This window comes from Nomascus leucogenys, chromosome 4 (assembly GCF_006542625.1).
Source record: "Nomascus leucogenys isolate Asia chromosome 4, Asia_NLE_v1, whole genome shotgun sequence".
NCBI classification, from domain to species: domain Eukaryota; kingdom Metazoa; phylum Chordata; class Mammalia; order Primates; family Hylobatidae; genus Nomascus; species Nomascus leucogenys.
The window spans coordinates 73,694,546-73,712,038 of record NC_044384.1 but is presented as its reverse complement, the minus strand read 5'-3'; the positions used below and the strand labels follow the sequence as shown (position 1 = coordinate 73,712,038).

At 43.8% G+C, this 17,493-nt stretch overlaps 1 protein-coding gene across 1 annotated transcript in view; it reads left to right on the top strand.

Annotated features, from left to right (window-relative positions):
* The first annotated feature begins 1,349 nt into the window (after positions 1-1,349).
* The window catches only part of LOC100587567 (AFG3-like protein 2), a 36,483-nt gene continuing 20,339 nt past the window's right edge, over positions 1,350-17,493 (top strand). Inside the window, 8 exon segments of the mRNA XM_030810033.1 lie at positions 1,350-1,458; positions 2,127-2,204; positions 5,640-5,746; positions 5,905-6,057; positions 9,152-9,226; positions 12,931-13,055; positions 14,037-14,310; positions 16,170-16,307. Coding sequence (XP_030665893.1) covers positions 1,350-1,458; positions 2,127-2,204; positions 5,640-5,746; positions 5,905-6,057; positions 9,152-9,226; positions 12,931-13,055; positions 14,037-14,310; positions 16,170-16,307 — 1,059 coding nt within the window.

The following is a 17,493-nucleotide window of genomic DNA, read 5'->3' as shown; positions in this document are numbered from 1 at the left end:
TTGAAGTTAAATCATCTCATTCTGTTTTTTTATTGATGTTTTAAATTACAAGCCATTCTTCATCTTAAATGTACAGTTCATTGGTTTTTAACATATTCATAAAGTTATGCAGCCATCATCACTGTCTCCAATTCCAGAACATTTTCAGCACTCCAAAAAGAAGCCCTGTGACCATTAGTAATCATTTCGCATTTCTCTGTAATCATTCCCCCAACTCTAGGCAACTACTAATGTATCTTTCTAGGGATTTGCCTATTCTAGACTTTCATATAAATGGAATCATAATATGTGACCTTTTGTGTCTGCCTTCTTTCACTTAGTATGATGTTTTCAGGGTTCATCCACGTGTCAGTACTTCATTCCTTTGTTTGAGTGACTGGTATTCTCTTGTATGGGTATACCACATTTTATTTATCTGTTCATCATCAGGTGGTGAACGTTTGGCTTGTTCCTACTTTTTGACTGTTATGAATAAGGCTTCTGTGAACATTTGTGTGCATATTTTTTGTGGACATGTGTTTTCAGCTTTCTTGGGTAGGGGTGGCGTTGCTGGGTCATATGGTACCATTTTGGAGATCTGTCAAACTGTTTTCCAAAGTGGCTACACCATTTTACATTCTCACCAGCACAGTGTACAGGGCTCCAGTTTTTCACATTCTCACCCACACTTGTCTGTCTTTTTGATTATAGTGGGTATGAGGTGGTTTTATTTAGTTTTGTAATTTTTATAACTTTTTATTTTTTTGACACGGAGTCTCACTCCATCGCCCAGGCTGGAGTGCAGTGGCACGATCTCGTCTCACTGTAACTTCTGCCGCCTGGGTTCAAGCAATGCTCCTGCCTCAGCCTCCCGAGTAGCTAGGATTACAGGCACCTGCCACTGCGCCAGGCTAATTTTTGTATTTTTAGTAGAGACGGGGTTTCACCATCTTGGCCAGGCTGGTCTTGAACTCCTGACCTTGTGATGCACCCGGCCTCGGCCTCCCAGTGTACAGGGATTACAGGTGTGAGCCACTGCACCTGGCCAGGGTTTGTCTTTTGAATGCTACAAATTAAACAAACATCATCAAAGTGAATGTGTTGTCACATAACTATAATTGGACTGCAATTCAACATTATGTCTGATTTTGAAATATTCTTGTTTTCTGGATAATAATGTGTGTCTCCTGGTTCTTTTGCTGGGATCAGTGGCCTAGTGCTAGGTAACCCTAGTCCTCACTAAGGGAGTCATTCTGTGCTACTTCATAACCACCTGTGGAAGAGAGAGACCTTTCATCTACTTTAGGACCAGGAAATGAAGCTCTTTTAAATTTTTTATCTTGATATAACCATGGTTTTATTTTTATGTCATGTTGCAGATTTACCGATTTGTTACAACTCAAGCAAGGGCCAGCAGAAATTCTCTTTTGACAGATGTAATTGCTGCTTATCAAAGATTCTGTTCTCGACCCCCAAAAGGTAAATGCTTAGGTGTGGCTATAGTGTTCCACATTCTTAGGTTGGGTCTTTTGTCTCATTCTGTAACCCATTCCCCTGCCTCCTACTTATGTCTGATTACAGCAATGAAGATATGTCATCTTCAAATGTAATACATTTGTAGATAATGAAATTGATATGCAAAAAGGAGGCGTTTTCCTTTAATACTTCTGGGTTGTGAACTCTATTATTTAGACTTTGATGTACTTGTACACAAGAAATGTTATGCTTTTAGCTTGTGCTTTTTTTTTTTTTTTTTTGGAGACTGAGTTTCACTCTTGTTGCCCAGGTTGGAGTGCATTGGTGCTACCTTGGCTCACTGCAACCTCCACCTTCCAGGTTCAAGTGATTCTCCTGCCTCAGCCTCCCAAGTAGTTGGGATTACAGGCACCTACCACCACACCCAGCTAATTTTTTGTATTTTTAGTAGAGGCGGAGTTTCGCTGTGTTGGGCAGGCTGGTCTCGAACTCCTGACCTCAGGTGGTCTGCCCACCTTGGCCTCCCAAAGTGCTGGGATTACAGGCATGAGCCATCGCACCTGGCCAGCTTGTGCTTTTCAATGATGCATCAGCTGCTTTGAAAACAAAATGAACACAAAACTTGATGAATTTTAGTTTGAAGATAACTATTTTTTTTCCTTTTCTAACAGGATTTGAAAAATACTTTCCTAATGGAAAAAATGGAAAAAAAGCTAGTGAACCTAAAGAAGTTATGGGAGAGAAAAAAGGTACCTTTTGACAATATTATATTTGAATTTTGTGTTTTCCCCTCATGTATTATGGTGATAGTTTCCACTGAACAAAGAAAAGAGTTATCAGGCTGGTCACAGTGTCTCACGCCTATAATCCCAGCCCTTTGGGAGGCCTAGGCACGTGGATCACTTGAGCCCAGGAGGTTGAGACCAGCCTGGGCAATGTGGTGAAACTCCGTCCCTACTAAAAATACAAAAAATTAGTTAGACATGGTGGTGCACACCTGTAGTCCCAACTACCTGGGAGACTGAGGTGGGAGAATCACCTGAGCCCGGCAGTGAGCTGTGATTGTGCCATTGCACTCCAGCCTGGGCAACAGAGAGACCCTGTCTCAAAAAAAAAAAAAAAAAAAGAAAGTTATAGTAAGTCAGTTGTGAAGCTGTAGGTTGCAAGTACATATAAAATTCTACAGACCTTATGTTACATTTCGCCTTAATTTTCTATTGATATTTTCCTGTCGTTTTGCAAATTGAAGTAATTTAAGGCTACCTTAGAGGTATTGTCTGGTCAAACTAAGCATATTTGATAGATATCTGGCACATAATTTAAAACATTGAGAAAAATCTTAGAAATCTAATACGTGCAATTTATTTGATACATATTGTGTTTAGGGCAGTGTTTTAAAAATTGCTCCTCAGAGCATTACCTCACCCTAGGGATTCGGAGAGACTTAATTAGAGCTTGGTGGCTGGGGGACTGAGTGGGCCTGCTGTGCCCATTTTGACTGACTTGCTTGCTTTTTTTTGTTTTGCTTTTTTTTTTTTTTTTTTTGAGACAGAGTCTCGCTCTGCCGCCCAGGCTGGAGTGCGGTGGTGCTATCTCGGCTCACTGCAAGCCCCGCCTCTCGGGTTCACACCATTCTCCTGCCTCAGCCTCCCCAGTAGCTGGGACTACAGGTGCCCACCACCATGCCCAGCTAATTTGTTTTTTGTATTTTTAGTAGAGATGGGGTTTCGCTATGTTAGCCAGGATGGTCTCAATCTCCTGACCTCGTGATCCGCCTGCCTCGGCCTCCCAAAGTGCTGGGATTACAGGCGTGAGCCACCACGCCTGGCCCATCCTTGCTTTTTAGGAAAGTGTAAAGAAAACTGTAATTCAGTTCTCTTTTTTTTTGGCGGGGGGGAAAGGGGTCTCACTCTGTCGCCTAGGCTGCAGTGCAGTGGCACGATCTCACTGCAACCTCTGCCTCTTAGGTTCAAGTGATTCTCCTGCCTCAGCCTCCACAGAAGCTGGGATTACAGGCATGCGCCACCATGCCTAGCTAATTTTTAAGAGATGGGGTTTCACCATGTTGGCCAGGCTGGTCTTGAACTCCTGACCTCATGTGATCCACCCGCCTCAGCCTCCCAAAGTGCCAGGATTACAGGCGTGACCACTGCACCTGGCCTCAAGGAGTCCATGTTTTTAAATGTACTTGTCATCTAGTTGGAGAGACAAATATATGCCCAAAGAATGCAAAGGAGTAAGAGCCAGGGGACATGAGGAAGGAGAAGCGCTGGTGTGGGCTGGTGACAGCCCCGGGGCTCTAGATTGGAGCAGCACCTACAGTGCTCCCAGTGCATGCTAGGTGGTCTTTGAGTCTTGGTGTGGGGGCCGAGTAATGATAACCCATACAAGCTTTTGGGTTGCTTTTGTGTGGACATTCCTTTCTCCCTGAATGGTTTGGAGTGTTGCACAGCTTTAGTGGTGTGCTTACTGCGTGTTTCCCAGTCCTGGGCCTCATTAGGGGGACTGAGGCTTGTGCACATCATACCTGTCTCAGACTCCACTCGAGACAGAGGTGCAGAAGCGCCTCATATGCAGCACAGCGGGGTGAATGTGTCATGAAGCCACATGTTACATAGCCACTGAGGATGCTGGGTGCCTGTAGCCTCCCATCCTGCTACTCTAGAGGGGTTGCTTCATGGTCACTGAAGACATTAGAAGTGTATTCAGGCTGGGTGCGGTGGCTCAACGCCTGTAATCCCAGCACTTTGGGAGGCCGAAGCCGGTGCATCACCTGAGGTCAGGAGTTGAAGACCAGCCTGGCCAACATGGTGAAACCCCATCTCTACTAAAAGTACAAAAATTAGCCGGGCATGGTGGCGTGATCCTGTAATCCCAGCTGCTTGGGAGGCTGAGGCATGAGAATCGCTTGAACCTGGGAGGCAGAGGTTGCAGTGAGCTGAGATCACGCCATTGTACTCCAGCCTGGGAGACGGAGTGAGACTCCGTCTAAAACAACAACAACAACAACAACAAGGACTGAATTACAGTTTTCCTTACATACATTTCCCTACAAAGCAAAGATGCCAGCTGAATATCAACTGTGGGTGTGTTTTTTTAGCCATTTGTCAAAACCATGGGCTTTCCTGCAGAAGAAAGTGTTAACCATGTATACTTTGTGGGAGTGGGAAAGGGAGTACTTACTTTTGTTTTGTTTTGTTGTTGCTGTTGCTTTTGAGATAGGGTCTTCCTGTTGCCCAGGCTGGAGTGCAGTGATACAATCACAGCTCACTACAGGCTCAAGCTCTAGGACTCAAGCAATCCTCCTGCCTCAGCCTCCTGTGTAGCTGGGACCACAGGTGCACACTATGATGCCTGGCTAATTTTTATTTTATTTTTTATTTTTTATTTTTTTTGAGACGGAGTTTCACGCTTGTTGCCCAGGCTGGAGTGCAATGGTGTGATCTTGGCTCACCACAACCTCCGCCTCCCAGGTTCAAGTGATTCTCCTGCCTCAGCCTCCCTAGTAGCTGGGATTACAGGCATGCGCCACCACACCCAGGTACTTTTGTATTTTTAGTAGAGACAGGGTTTCTCCATGTTGATCAGGCTGGTCTCAAACTCCCGACCTCAGGTGATCCGCCCACCTCAGCCTCCCAAAGTGCTGGGATTACAGGTGTGAGCCACCGTGCCCAGCCAGAGGCAGAGTCTTGCTTTGTTGCCCAGTCTGGTCTTGAACTCCTGGGCTCAAGGGATTCTCCTGCTTTGGCCCCCCAAAATTCTGGTATTACAGGCATGACCCACCGTGCATGGCCAGAACACACTTAAAACTTTGAGTGGGGACTGAGGAATTTGCATCCCAACTCTGTGACTTATTCGCTGTCCCCTAACACTGCCACCCATTATCCAACAAGTTACTTAAGCTATACTTTCTCCCTCTGTGAAGGGTATAACAGTCCTACAATTTCTTGAGTTATTGGGTTATTGTGCATATTTCATGAGATGATGGAAGTATAGCCCTTGGGAGCCTCCCTGATTGGTAAGCTTTGTATTTGTATTCTTTCTCATAGTGCTTCACTTAGTAACTGATCAGTTGCCACAGTGTATTCTGCAACGAGTCTTTTATTAAACGGTACACATGAAGACATTGCTGAGAGAGCTAAAACCTTGCCGTGCTTCTATGTGTGCTCTTTGTTTATGAACAGAATCAAAGCCAGCCGCTACCACACGCTCTTCTGGAGGAGGAAGTGGTGGTGGTGGAAAACGAGGTGGCAAGAAAGATGCTTCTCACTGGTGGTCCAGGTTCCAGAAGGTTTGATGCTATACATTGTGTGAATTTCGAGGTTATGATGGTGGCCCAGAGAAGGCTGGGAGGCATTAGTGTAGTGTTGGAGGGATTTGTGTCTCACAGAGCATAGATCGTATTGTGGAATTTCATTCTTCACAGAAGCTGTCTCCCTCTCTGCCTAGGGTGACATTCCATGGGACGACAAGGATTTCAGGATGTTCTTCCTCTGGACTGCTGTGTTCTGGGGTGGAGTCATGTTTTACTTGCTGCTCAAGAGATCTGGGAGAGAAATCACTTGGAAGGACTTTGTCAATAACTATCTTTCAAAAGGAGTAGTAAGTATTTTATGGGATTGGTGGCTGTTGTGGTTCAAAGGTGAAATTCATCAGATTAGACCAAAGAAGTGACAGTCAGCAGGTTAACCTGGCTCGTCCATTGTAAAATTATTACTTTCACTCCGATTTTTCTAATGCTGAGAAGTACTGCAACCAGAAAACCCGTGTTTTGACTGGTGTCCTCACATTTACCCCCAAATTCTTTTATTTCACTACCTCCCAGAACTGGGTTTTGGAACCACTGCTTCTGACCATGGTCTTTGGCAGTCCTCTGCTTGTGCCCTTTTCTCACGTGCCCTCAGCTGCCCCTGCTCTGTGCTGTCGTGTGCCAGCCTCTCCCCTTGCTCTGTGCTGTCGTGTGCCAGCCTCTGCCCTTGCTCTGTGCTGTCGTGTGCCAGCCTCTTTGGGCCCTCTGTAGGTCTTTACTACCTTTAGTCACCTGTGGGCGTGGCAGCTAATCAGCGTGTGTCGTCAGAGCAGATGGGGCTCTAAGGGAGGGCCAGGTGGGCGCGTGGTCCCTGCCTTTTCTCTGTCTGCGGAGCAGCCTTTGTTACTGCCTGCTGGGCTTGCCCATGTGTGACTATATTCACCACAACCAGTGGGAAATAAGTAAGACCATATTTCAGCATATTTAAGATGCTATTGATTGTAAGACACATGGTGTTTTATAAGTTGCTAAGACAAATCTAATAAGATGCTGATGAAATTATGACATGCCATCAATTGTAAAATGGATCTCCATTTCTGATGTTAAAATATGAAAAATGTCTGTCTTAGAATCGATGCAGTGGCCGGGTGCGGTGGGTCATGCCTGTAATCCCAGCACTTTGGGAGGCCTTGGCGGGTGGATCACGAGGTCAGGAGATCGAGACCATCCTGGCTAACATGGTGAAACCCCCGTCTCTACTAAAAAATAGAAAAAATTAACCAGGCGTGGTGGCACGTGCCTGTAGTCTCAGCTACTCCAGAGGCTGAGGCAAGAGAATGGCGTGAACCTGGGAGGCGGAGCTTGCAGTGAGCCGAGATTGCGCCACTGCACTCCAGCCTGGGCAACAGAGTGAGACTTTGTCTCAAAAAAGAAAAAAGAATTGATGCAGTATAGTGATAGACACCAGAATTAGGCCTGCTGTGTAGCCTTGGGGAAACCCCTTAACCTCTTAATACTTGGGTTTTCATCCATGAAATGGATAAAGTAAGACGACATTAATACTTACTGAGGTAGTGCAAAGAATTTAAATTCGTTCTAAAGGTTGTACAGGAAGGTAAGGATGTAAGAAATGGCTACCTACTCTAATGAGCAGCTGCTGCTGTGCTAAGAGCTGAAGTTGACTGGGATTAACTTCAGTTTATGTTTCCCCTGGAAGTTGCAAACCTTCAGTGGACTCCAGAGTTCCAAAATGCTTACATCGGACAGATCCTGCCTGTACCATTGTCCTGTGCGTAGGGAGATGGGTTCCTGGTGCCTTCTTATGCCACCATCTTCCCAGAGTCCTTTTATCTAGTTGGATTTTTGAAACATGTTTATCTCATGAAAGTGAGGATCTTATATATGTAATTCTCAGGTGTAGTGGGGACTCCCACTCAGAAGCTGCGCAGAAGCAGTGATCATCACGTGTGGACCGGGCTGCAGCCGTCCTTCCGATTGGGATGGCAGGTCCTCGAGGTGGCTTCTCCACAGCTGCAGCTTCTCCTGACCCTCTGGCTCTTTGCCATTAGTCTGCTGTCTCCCCAGCAGGTGTCTGTGGGGTGGAGCAGTGCCAGTCATTCCTCTCTGACAGAGACTGCCTTTAAGAACAGTTGCTCCCCGATTCCAGCCCCTCTGGGATTGCTCTGGGACTCCTTTGCTTTTTGTTTGTCATTCTTGCCTTCCAGACTTGCTGACAAAGCAAGCAGTTAGAAATAAGCACATCCCAGAGTGCTCATGCTCCTAAATCAGTTACAGTCCTTGGGATGTGGTGTTTAACAATGTTATTAAGAATCCTATGTAGGCTGGCCGTGGTGGCTCACAGCTGTAATCTGTGCACTTTGGGAGGCTGAGGTGGGAGGATCACTTGAATCTAGGAGTTTGAGACCAGCCTGGGGAATGTAGGGAGACCCCATCTCTACAAAGAAATGTAAAAAAATTGGCCACTTGTGGTGACTTGCACTCTTAGTCCCAGCTACTCAGGAAGCTGAGGAGGGAGGATATTTTGTGCCCAGAGAAGTTGAGGCTGCAGTGAGCTATGATTGCACCACTGCACTCCAGCCTGAGTGAAATCCTGTCTAAAGACAAATAAAAAAAGGATCCTATATAATTAGGTGATTCAATTTTTTAAAAAGCTTAAACTATTTTATGTTTATAGAGTGACAAAAATTAAAAAGTCTCGTACTACCAAATGTGGGTATGTCCTATAGAGCGATAGTCTATGTCCTATAGAACAATAATAATGTTTTGCTCATGGCAGTGTGAATTACCATTTTGGAGAGCAATTTGGCAATATCTAGTAAAGTTGAAGGTACGTATACCCTGCGACACAGCCTTAGTGTGTCTATCTACAGGTGTGTTTCCTGGAGAAATTTTTTAAGATGTGCCCACAAAGGTAGATACGGGAATGTTCATAACAGCATTGCTTGTGAGAAGTGTGTAACAGCCTAGCTGTCTATTAACAGGAGGATGGATCAGTAACTTGGGTGTGGTCATAGCATGGCATACCCTGCAGCACGGAAGTGTCAGCTTGTGTAAACCTCACAAATGCAATGTTGGAGGGAAAAAGAAAGTTGTAGAAGGATACTTATATATAAAACAAGACCATTTTTAAAGTTAAAAACAGGCAGAAGGGAATGTGCATATTGTGTAGGGTTACCTTCATGTGTAATGCAAGTGCAAGGATGTGGTTTGGGCAATGCAGCCCCTAAATGAGAGCATAGCCCCCTTTGGGAGGGGCCGTGCCTGGGAGCTTCCGCAGAATTATAGGTGGGGATGTGGGGGCATCTTTATCTGATTTTTATTCTTTCCTTGTATGGCTGAAACATCATATGCATTTTAAATGAGCTTAAAGGAGTATCTCAAGTATTTTCTGTGAATTTATGTGTGAATTTATTTTTAAAATTCTAGGTAGACAGACTGGAAGTCGTCAACAAGCGTTTTGTTCGAGTGACCTTTACACCAGGAAAAACTCCTGTTGATGGGGTAAATCATTTTATTAACTGGTGTGAATTAGTTGTAAATTAACATTTTCAGATTTAAAGCTGAAAGAAAAACCTGCCTCATACCCTAGGAGTTATACTCACCAGATATATCAGAACTGGGCAGTGTGGCAGGGGTGATCTTACTAACATCAGTGGAAATGGGAATGTTGTGTATGGATTATTGATGTAGGGATTGGATCAGTGTTTTGTTTAGTTTCTGATAACCATTTTGACTACATTTAGAAGACAGTGAGTGAAATCCCAGTTTTCAGTATTCCAGAATAGTCTTTGACTTTTCAAGACTGAGAAGTAGTTATTTGATTAGGAAAAAATTAAAATCTCAATTGCCTATGTTTTGAGACAGGTTTTATCAAATTAGTTTAAAAGCATCCCTACCATCTCCCAACCATTTTGTGATATTATATTATTTTAATTTCCATTTGATTTCTTATTTTAAAAATAATTTGTATTTCCTCTCCAACCAGTCTGGAGTACACTTCCAGAGACCGCAGAGCAAGCTGAATGCACTGAGGGAATTCTGGAGGGGAGGGGAGAGAGGTGAAGCTGAGGCTCCCAGGACTTGCCAGGCTCCCTTAGGATAATTGAGTTTAACCATTTTCTAGCCATCCTGCCTGGACAGGGCAACATTTAAGGACAACTAGAAGTGATGGTGACCATATCTCTCTATTTAATAGCATGTCAGCAAATAGCAGAGTGTCTGTAAAGTCTTAGGGCTCTGGTGTTGCCCTGTGTTTAGGAAGGTATTTTAATTGTCTTGATTTCCCATTCCCTCTACCTAATGATGCAATGCCTATTAATAACCGTGCTTTATCCTCAGACTTTAGTGCTGGGAATTAAGTTGGCACTTTCTCATGAGGCCGGTAGGCAACGTGTGTTCCAGCACTGTGGGAAGCACACACACACCCATCCCTCTGCTTTTAGGAGGGAAGCCTAGGGAGAAAGTAGGGATGCGTGTGAGATGTCTCTGCAAGGACGTCCTCTCACACATTGTCTATACGTAGAAAAAAATGAGAAATAACCCAGCGGCCCGTGCCAGGCACTGGGTTAACAGGCAGTCCTTGTTCCCTGTCTGTTTCTGGCTGAGCAGTTGTCCTTGGAGGCAGTGCCATCCCTAGGGGCGATTTGGACATTGGCGGGAAGTTGTTTTCCAGTGTTGGCATGCACAAGCATTTATGTGTTGAAATTCATACCATTGTATATAAAGTGCTTTCTTTGTATTTCTCTTTTATATTACAGTTAAGGTGTATATTGATTTCTTTTCAAAATTGTATTTCAAGATTGTAAAGGTGGTATTATACAGTCTTGAGGGACAGGCCTGAAATGCTGATGTTGTTTGTGTCTGAATATTGGGGTTATGGATGTCTTTGCTTTCTGTATGGGCATATCCCGAGTTTTTACAGAGAATGTATATTACCTGCTTACTAAAGACTTCTTGTTTTGAGCTTTCAGAAACAGATTTTCAGTGTCCTGCTGTGAATGGAGCAGCAGTATTAATCACTGTGCAGTGCTGCACACACACAGCCTTTAGCCTTACATCGAGTAGTAGATGGCTTACCTTCTCTATGACAGTAGAGGAGGGCTTAATGCTTAAATGAGATAGGGTCATTCAGTGGTGGTTTTCAAATTTTAGTGTGCATAAGAATTATCTAGAAAGCTATTAAAACTTGAGTCCTGGGACCCCATCCCCGCAGAGGTTCTTATCTAGATTGTGTTCTGGGAATCTGCATTTCTAACATGCTCCTGGGTGGCACCATGCTGCTGGTCCTGGGTTCACACTGCTTCTGTGATGGAAGCCAGGTGTTTGGCCCATTGCCCAGTTGATAGCAGGGGCTGAGTTAGGGAATGTTCCATCCTCTGTGGTTAATCTATTCTGAGCAGGTTTTGGGGCTTTGTAACCATGTGAATTTTGTATCTTTGTCAGTGAATAATTTACCAAATACTGTTATGTTGTTGTATAATATAAAACTTACTCTTCGTCTTTTATTTTTAGGTACTTGGAGAGAAATACCAAAGTAATGTTCCTCACTCAGTAACACTGGTGGGAAGGATATGCGATGACTTGTTGCTCTCTTATGAGGTTTTGTTTTTTTGTTTGTTTTTTGAGATGGAGTCTGACTTTGTCGCCCAGGCTGGAGCACAGTGGCACGATCTTGGCTCACTGCAACTTCCGCCTCCCAGGTTCGAGAAGTTCTCTGCCTCAGCCTCCCAAGTAGCTGGGATTACAGATGCCTGCCATGGCTAATTTTTTTTGTATTTTTAGTAGAGACAGGGTTTCACCATCTTGACCAGGCTCGTCTTGAACTCCTGACCTTGTGATCCACCCGCCTTGGCCTCCCAAAGTGTTGGAATTACAGGTGTGAGCCACTGCACCGAGCCTTGTTTCTTGTTTTGAAATGGAGCCTCGCTCTGTCGCCTAGGCTGGAATGCAGTGGCACAATCTTGGCTCACTGCAACCTGTGCCTCCTGGGTTCATGCCTCCCAAGTAGCTGGGCCTATAGGCGGGTGCCACCATGCCTAGCTAATTTTTGTAGTTTTAGTAGAGACAGTTTGAGACCATGGTGGCCAGGCTGGTCTCGAACTCCTCACCTCGGGTGATCTGCCACCTGGGCTTCCCAAAGTGCTGGGATTACTGGCCACTGTGCCCAGCCTAATGAGTTTTATATCATAGACTTACTGTTTTGATTTTAAAAATACTTTTTTAAGAAAAGATGATTGCGGGTTAAAGGAGAAGCAAAGTTTTTTTGTACTATAAAATGGAGCTAATACATGCACAGTGCTTGAAATGGGGTCTTCTAGCTAGTAAACTCCATAAATGTGAGCTGTTAAAATCAGTGTCCTCATGGTTGTGTAAAGGCAATGTGACATTGTGGTTAGGACACTGGTTCAGGAGCCAGACTGTCTGGGTTCAGATCCTAGCCTCTTATTTCATGTGTGACCATGAGCAAGTTTTCTCATCTGTAGAATGGGAACAGGAGTCAGGGCTCATTCAGTCAGTAGACATGAGTACAATAGGAAATAATTATGTGCTGGTTGGTAGAATAGCCTTGACCTGGCCCCTGAGGTGTCCCTGTGCTGGGCCCTGTGGGTCTCTGCAGCTCTAGGGAATAAAGAGGGATTGCCTGGCACAGCAAGGCACATCTGTTCCAGTTGCACAGTGGGGATGTGGTGTTCAGATTTTGAACACCACCCCCAGTGATGGCACCTGCTTCTTAGGATGGTCCTCAGGATTGAATGAACTAATGCATCTAAAGGGCCCAGAACAATGCCTGGCACTTAATACATGCCTAGTAAACTTTAGCTCTTATCACTGTTTCACGGTAGTTTTAAATTTGGAATAGGGAGCTAAAATACCTAGGAAATGGAGGAAGAGGGAAACAATGCATATTTATTTTAAAAAGGATTATGTTTTCAAATAGGCTTTTCATTCTGTTTTTTGAGTTTATAATTTTAGAGCCACTGAGATATTGCTGCTAAAGAAATGCTTATTTGCCAAGAATTGCCAAGTGTTCTCAATGAGTGACATTTAATCACCACATTATTGAAGCCAGTCTTTTATTATTGTTTTTTCTTTAATTTATAAATTTTCAGTATTTATGAAAAATTCTTAAAAAGTTGAACCCTTTAGTGAATTGAACCTTTTAGTTTCACTACATTCTTAGGATATTTTTTGTTTTGTTTTTATAGCAATACGTTTGGTTTAATATTGGCAGTGTGGACACCTTTGAACGGAATCTGGAAACTTTACAGCAGGAATTGGGCATAGAAGGAGAAAATCGGGTGCCTGTTGTCTACATTGCTGAAAGTGATGGGTAATCTCAAAGATAATATTTTGGAGACTGTTTACTGTGCTGCCTGTGGTTCACTGTGTTCTGTCCCTGGGTGCAGGGCTACACATTATATTCTCAAACAGGCCTTTCTCAGTTTGGCCAGATTTTTAAAAAACTATTAGTAATTCACTAGTTTTTGTATGACTCATTCATTTTCTTTTTTTTTTTTTTGAGATGGGGTTTCTCTCTGTCACCCAGACTGGAGTGCAGTGGTGTGATCTTGACTCACTGCAACCTTTGCCCCCACCCCAGTTCACACGATTCTCTTGCCTCAGCCTCCCCGAGTAGCTGGGATTATAGGCTTCCGCCACCATGCCCGGCTAATTTTTGTATTTCTAGTAGAGGCAGGGATTCGCCATGTTGGCCAGGCTGGTCTCGAATTCCTGACTTCAGGTAATCCACTTGCCTCAGCCTCCTAAAGTGCTGGGATTACAGTTGTGAGCCACCACGCCTGGCTTTTTATCTTTATTTTTATTTTTATTTTTGATTCATTCCCTTTCTACACATTTATACTTATCTTGATTAAGCAGTGGTTTAGGGTATTAACATTCAATGCATTGACCTTTGGTAGGATTTTAGCATAAAGAACCCCTTTGTATCAAAGAGTGCCATTCCCTTTGAACTATCATTTATGTTTACATTTCACAGAGTTTTCCAAGATTTTTGGGTATTTCTTCTCTCATCAGAACTTCTTCTTTGGGGGTTGTCTTTAATAAGACCATGTTAGTAACCCCACTTAAAGTCTGGGCAGATGCTCCATTTATTTCAAAGAGTTGGTTGCTGTGGAGCTTATTTGGGAATTCTGTTGCCTTTGAAGAACACTTGCAAGTTACCCTCCTTTGTATTAAGTGCAGAAGGTATACTTTGGTGTAGCTATATATATTTATATTGATATCTTGCACCACATGCGAAAGCTGGAGGTGAGCAGCCAATCCTAACCCGTGTTGCACTGTGTGTCCCCAGCTCTTTTCTGCTGAGCATGCTGCCTACGGTGCTCATCATTGCCTTCTTGCTCTACACCATCAGAAGAGGGCCTGCTGGCATCGGCCGGACAAGCCGAGGGATGGGCGGACTCTTCAGTGTCGGAGAAACCACTGCCAAGGTCTTAAAGGATGAAATTGACGTGAAGTTCAAAGATGTGGCTGGCTGTGAGGAGGCCAAGCTAGAGATCATGGAATTTGTGAATTTCTTGAAAAACCCAAAGCAGTATCAAGACCTAGGAGCAAAAATCCCAAAGGTAAAATGAACTTTTAGAAGATTAACTGTTCGAAGTGTTTCTTGATCTCTGAAGTTATAATTCTATGAAGTTTGATTACTTATTATAGATAGCTGTTTTGCTGTCCTTCCTCTTTCTGAGCTTACTAGGCTAGCCTCTGCCCAACTCGAGGATCGTTTTGGGTCAGTTGTTCTGTGTGAATGTGTCTTGTATAGTGTATGTATTCCTGAAAATATCTGTGTTACCTTCTCTTGGAAGACTTTCTTGATTTGTCTTCCTTCTCCCTCTAATCTGATTTAGGTGCCCTATCTCTCAGCAACTGTAGGCCCGCTATAGCTCACTGACAATGTCACCCTCTGCTGTCACCCAGTGTCCCTTCGAGGGATGTATGTGAACAGGACACCTGTGCTGGTGCTGAGGTTCACTGCACAGGATCCAGTGGAGAGGACACGGCACTCACCATCACCTCCCCCTTTCCAGCAAATACGCTCTTGCCTGCTGTGCTAGTGGTGGGCTGTACCCTACAGGGCTTGGCGCCCCTAGGGCTAGGCGTGGAACAGCAACTTCATATTCGTTAAATGGATCAGCTATTAAGTAAATGAATAAAAAGGTATAATTCTTTTAAAAGTCAATGAATAAATTTTACTTTAAAGGAATCCTTTGAAAGATAATCATTATTTCCTTGATTTTTATGTCTTGCTTCTATGGATAAAAGTCATATTTTATTAATTTATAACTTACTGTTACTTAGTACCCATTTGCATCACACCTAGCTGTCTCTACAACTTAATATAATAGGTGTGTAGGGCCAGGCGCAGTGGCTCACGCCTGTAATCCCAGCACTTTGGGAGGCCGAGGTGGGTGGATCACCTGAGGTCAGGAGTTCGAGACCAGCCTGGCCAACATGGTGAATCCCTGTCTTTACTAAAAATACAAAAAATCAGCTGGGCATGGTGGTGTGTGCCTGTAATCCCAGCTGCTCAAGAGGCTGAGGCAGGAGAATTACTTCAACCTGGGAGGTGGAGGTTGCAGTGAGACAAGATCGTGCCACTGCACTCCAGCCTGGACAAGAGTGAAACTCTATCTCAAAAAAAAAAAAAAAGTGTATTGTTTGAGCAAACACATCTTTCTTTGTAGTGAAGTTCATCATTGGTCGTTAGATTTCTACTTCATTTGTGAAACTTTTAAAGAAGAAAATAAGCAAAATTTTAAAAATACCTTAAGGTTTTATTACAGAGCCTAGAAAAAATGTCATTTGACCATATTATCTACCTCCTCACAGTATTTGGATATGGTAGTGTGGTAGTATGTCTATTTGTAAATAAGAGAGGATACTGTTTGTGGGTAGTCAATGGAAATAAAAACAAATTCACAGTTAGGTTTTAAGTTGCACGTCCAACCATGCTAAAAATGTACTGATTTGTACATGAAAGTAGAAGTCAGAAGTTGGGTTTATTAATTATTCGAGCTCAAAAACCAATTTTACTTGTAAAGAGTAAAAGAATTTCATAAATCAGGAGTGTGGTGTTTGTGTCTTCTTGAATTATTTAAGTAAATCTTAGCAGATTTATTAGTATATTCCTAGCCTAAGTCACCCTTTACATACTGTTAGACTAAAGGTCTAAAAATCAGCCCTAGGAAAAAAATGAAATATTTTAAATTTCACATTCTTACCAAATTTTTTGAAACAAAATTACTTTTGATAATCTTTTTATTCTTACTAATATAAAAATGTTCTACCATAGCCCAGATGTTTAAGTAATATTTAATATATATCAATAAGATTTAGAGACAGAGTTATATCTTGGAATTATTTGCAGATACACAATTTACTTTTCTGAAATTCTCATTAAATGTAATTTCTTTTTTCATATCTGAAGGATGCCATTCTCACTGGTCCTCCAGGCACTGGGAAGACGCTGCTAGCTAAGGCCACAGCCGGAGAAGCCAATGTCCCCTTCATCACCATTAGTGGATCCGAGTTTTTGGAGATGTTCGTTGGTGTGGGCCCTGCTAGAGTGAGTCTCATTCTGTTCGGATGGTACAGCTTCCATACACCCACCACTTCCCCACAGATGAGGGCACTTGCTAGAGATGGCCCTTCCCCCTAGAGTGCTAGAGTGACCTCTCACCAGTCCCTGGCCTGAGCTCTCCTCCAGGCCTAAGCCTTCAGCAAGGCCTGTGACTTCCACCCCACCTTCCCTTGCTGCAGCTAGGACTGCAGTCTGCTACCTATATTAGACCAATTTCAAGAATTGGCAGCTGGGCGCGGTGGCTCACGCCTGTAATCCCCGCACTTTGGGAGGATGAAGTGGGTGGAACGCTTGAAGTCAGGAGTTCGAGACCAGCTGGCCAACATGGCGAAACCCTGTCTCTACTAAAAATAGAAAAATTAGCCAGGCATGGTCGCGCATGCCTATAATCCCAGCTATTTCAGAGGCTGAGGCAGGAGAATCTCTTGAAACCAGGCGGGCGGCAGAAGTTGCAGTGAACCAAGATCACACCACTGCATTCCAGCCTGGGCGACAGAGTGAGACTCGTCTCAAAAAAAAAAAAAAAAAAAAAAATTTGCATTTGCTTTATTTGTGGATTTTTTTTTTTTTTTGGTGACAACATTTATTGAGATATAATTGACATACCAAACAATTGATCCCTGTAAAGTATACAATTCAGTAGCTTTTAGTAATTCACAGATTTGTGCAACCATCACCACAATCAGTTTTACAACATTTCCATTACATCAAGAAGAAATCCTGGCTGGGCGTGGTGGCTCACACTTGTAATCTCAGCACTTTGGGAGGCCGAGGCGGGCGGATCATGAGGTCACGAGATCGAGACCATCCTGGCTAACATGGTGAAACCCCGTCTCTACTAAAAATACAAAACCAAAATTAGCTGTGCGTGATGGCGGATGCCTGTAGTCCCAGCTACTTGGGAGGCGGAGGCAGGAGAATGGCGTGAACCTGGGGTGGAGGTGGAGGTTACACTGAGCTGAGATCACACCACTGCACTCCAGCCTGGGTGACAGAGTGAGACTCGTCTCAAAAAAAAAGAAAACATCAACGGAGCCAAGATGGCCGAATAGGAACAGCTCCGGTCTACAGCTCCGAGCATGAGCAACACAGAAGACGGGTGATTTCTGCATTTCCGTTTGAGGTACCGGGTTCATCTCACTAGGGAGTGCCAAATAGTGGGTGCAGGACA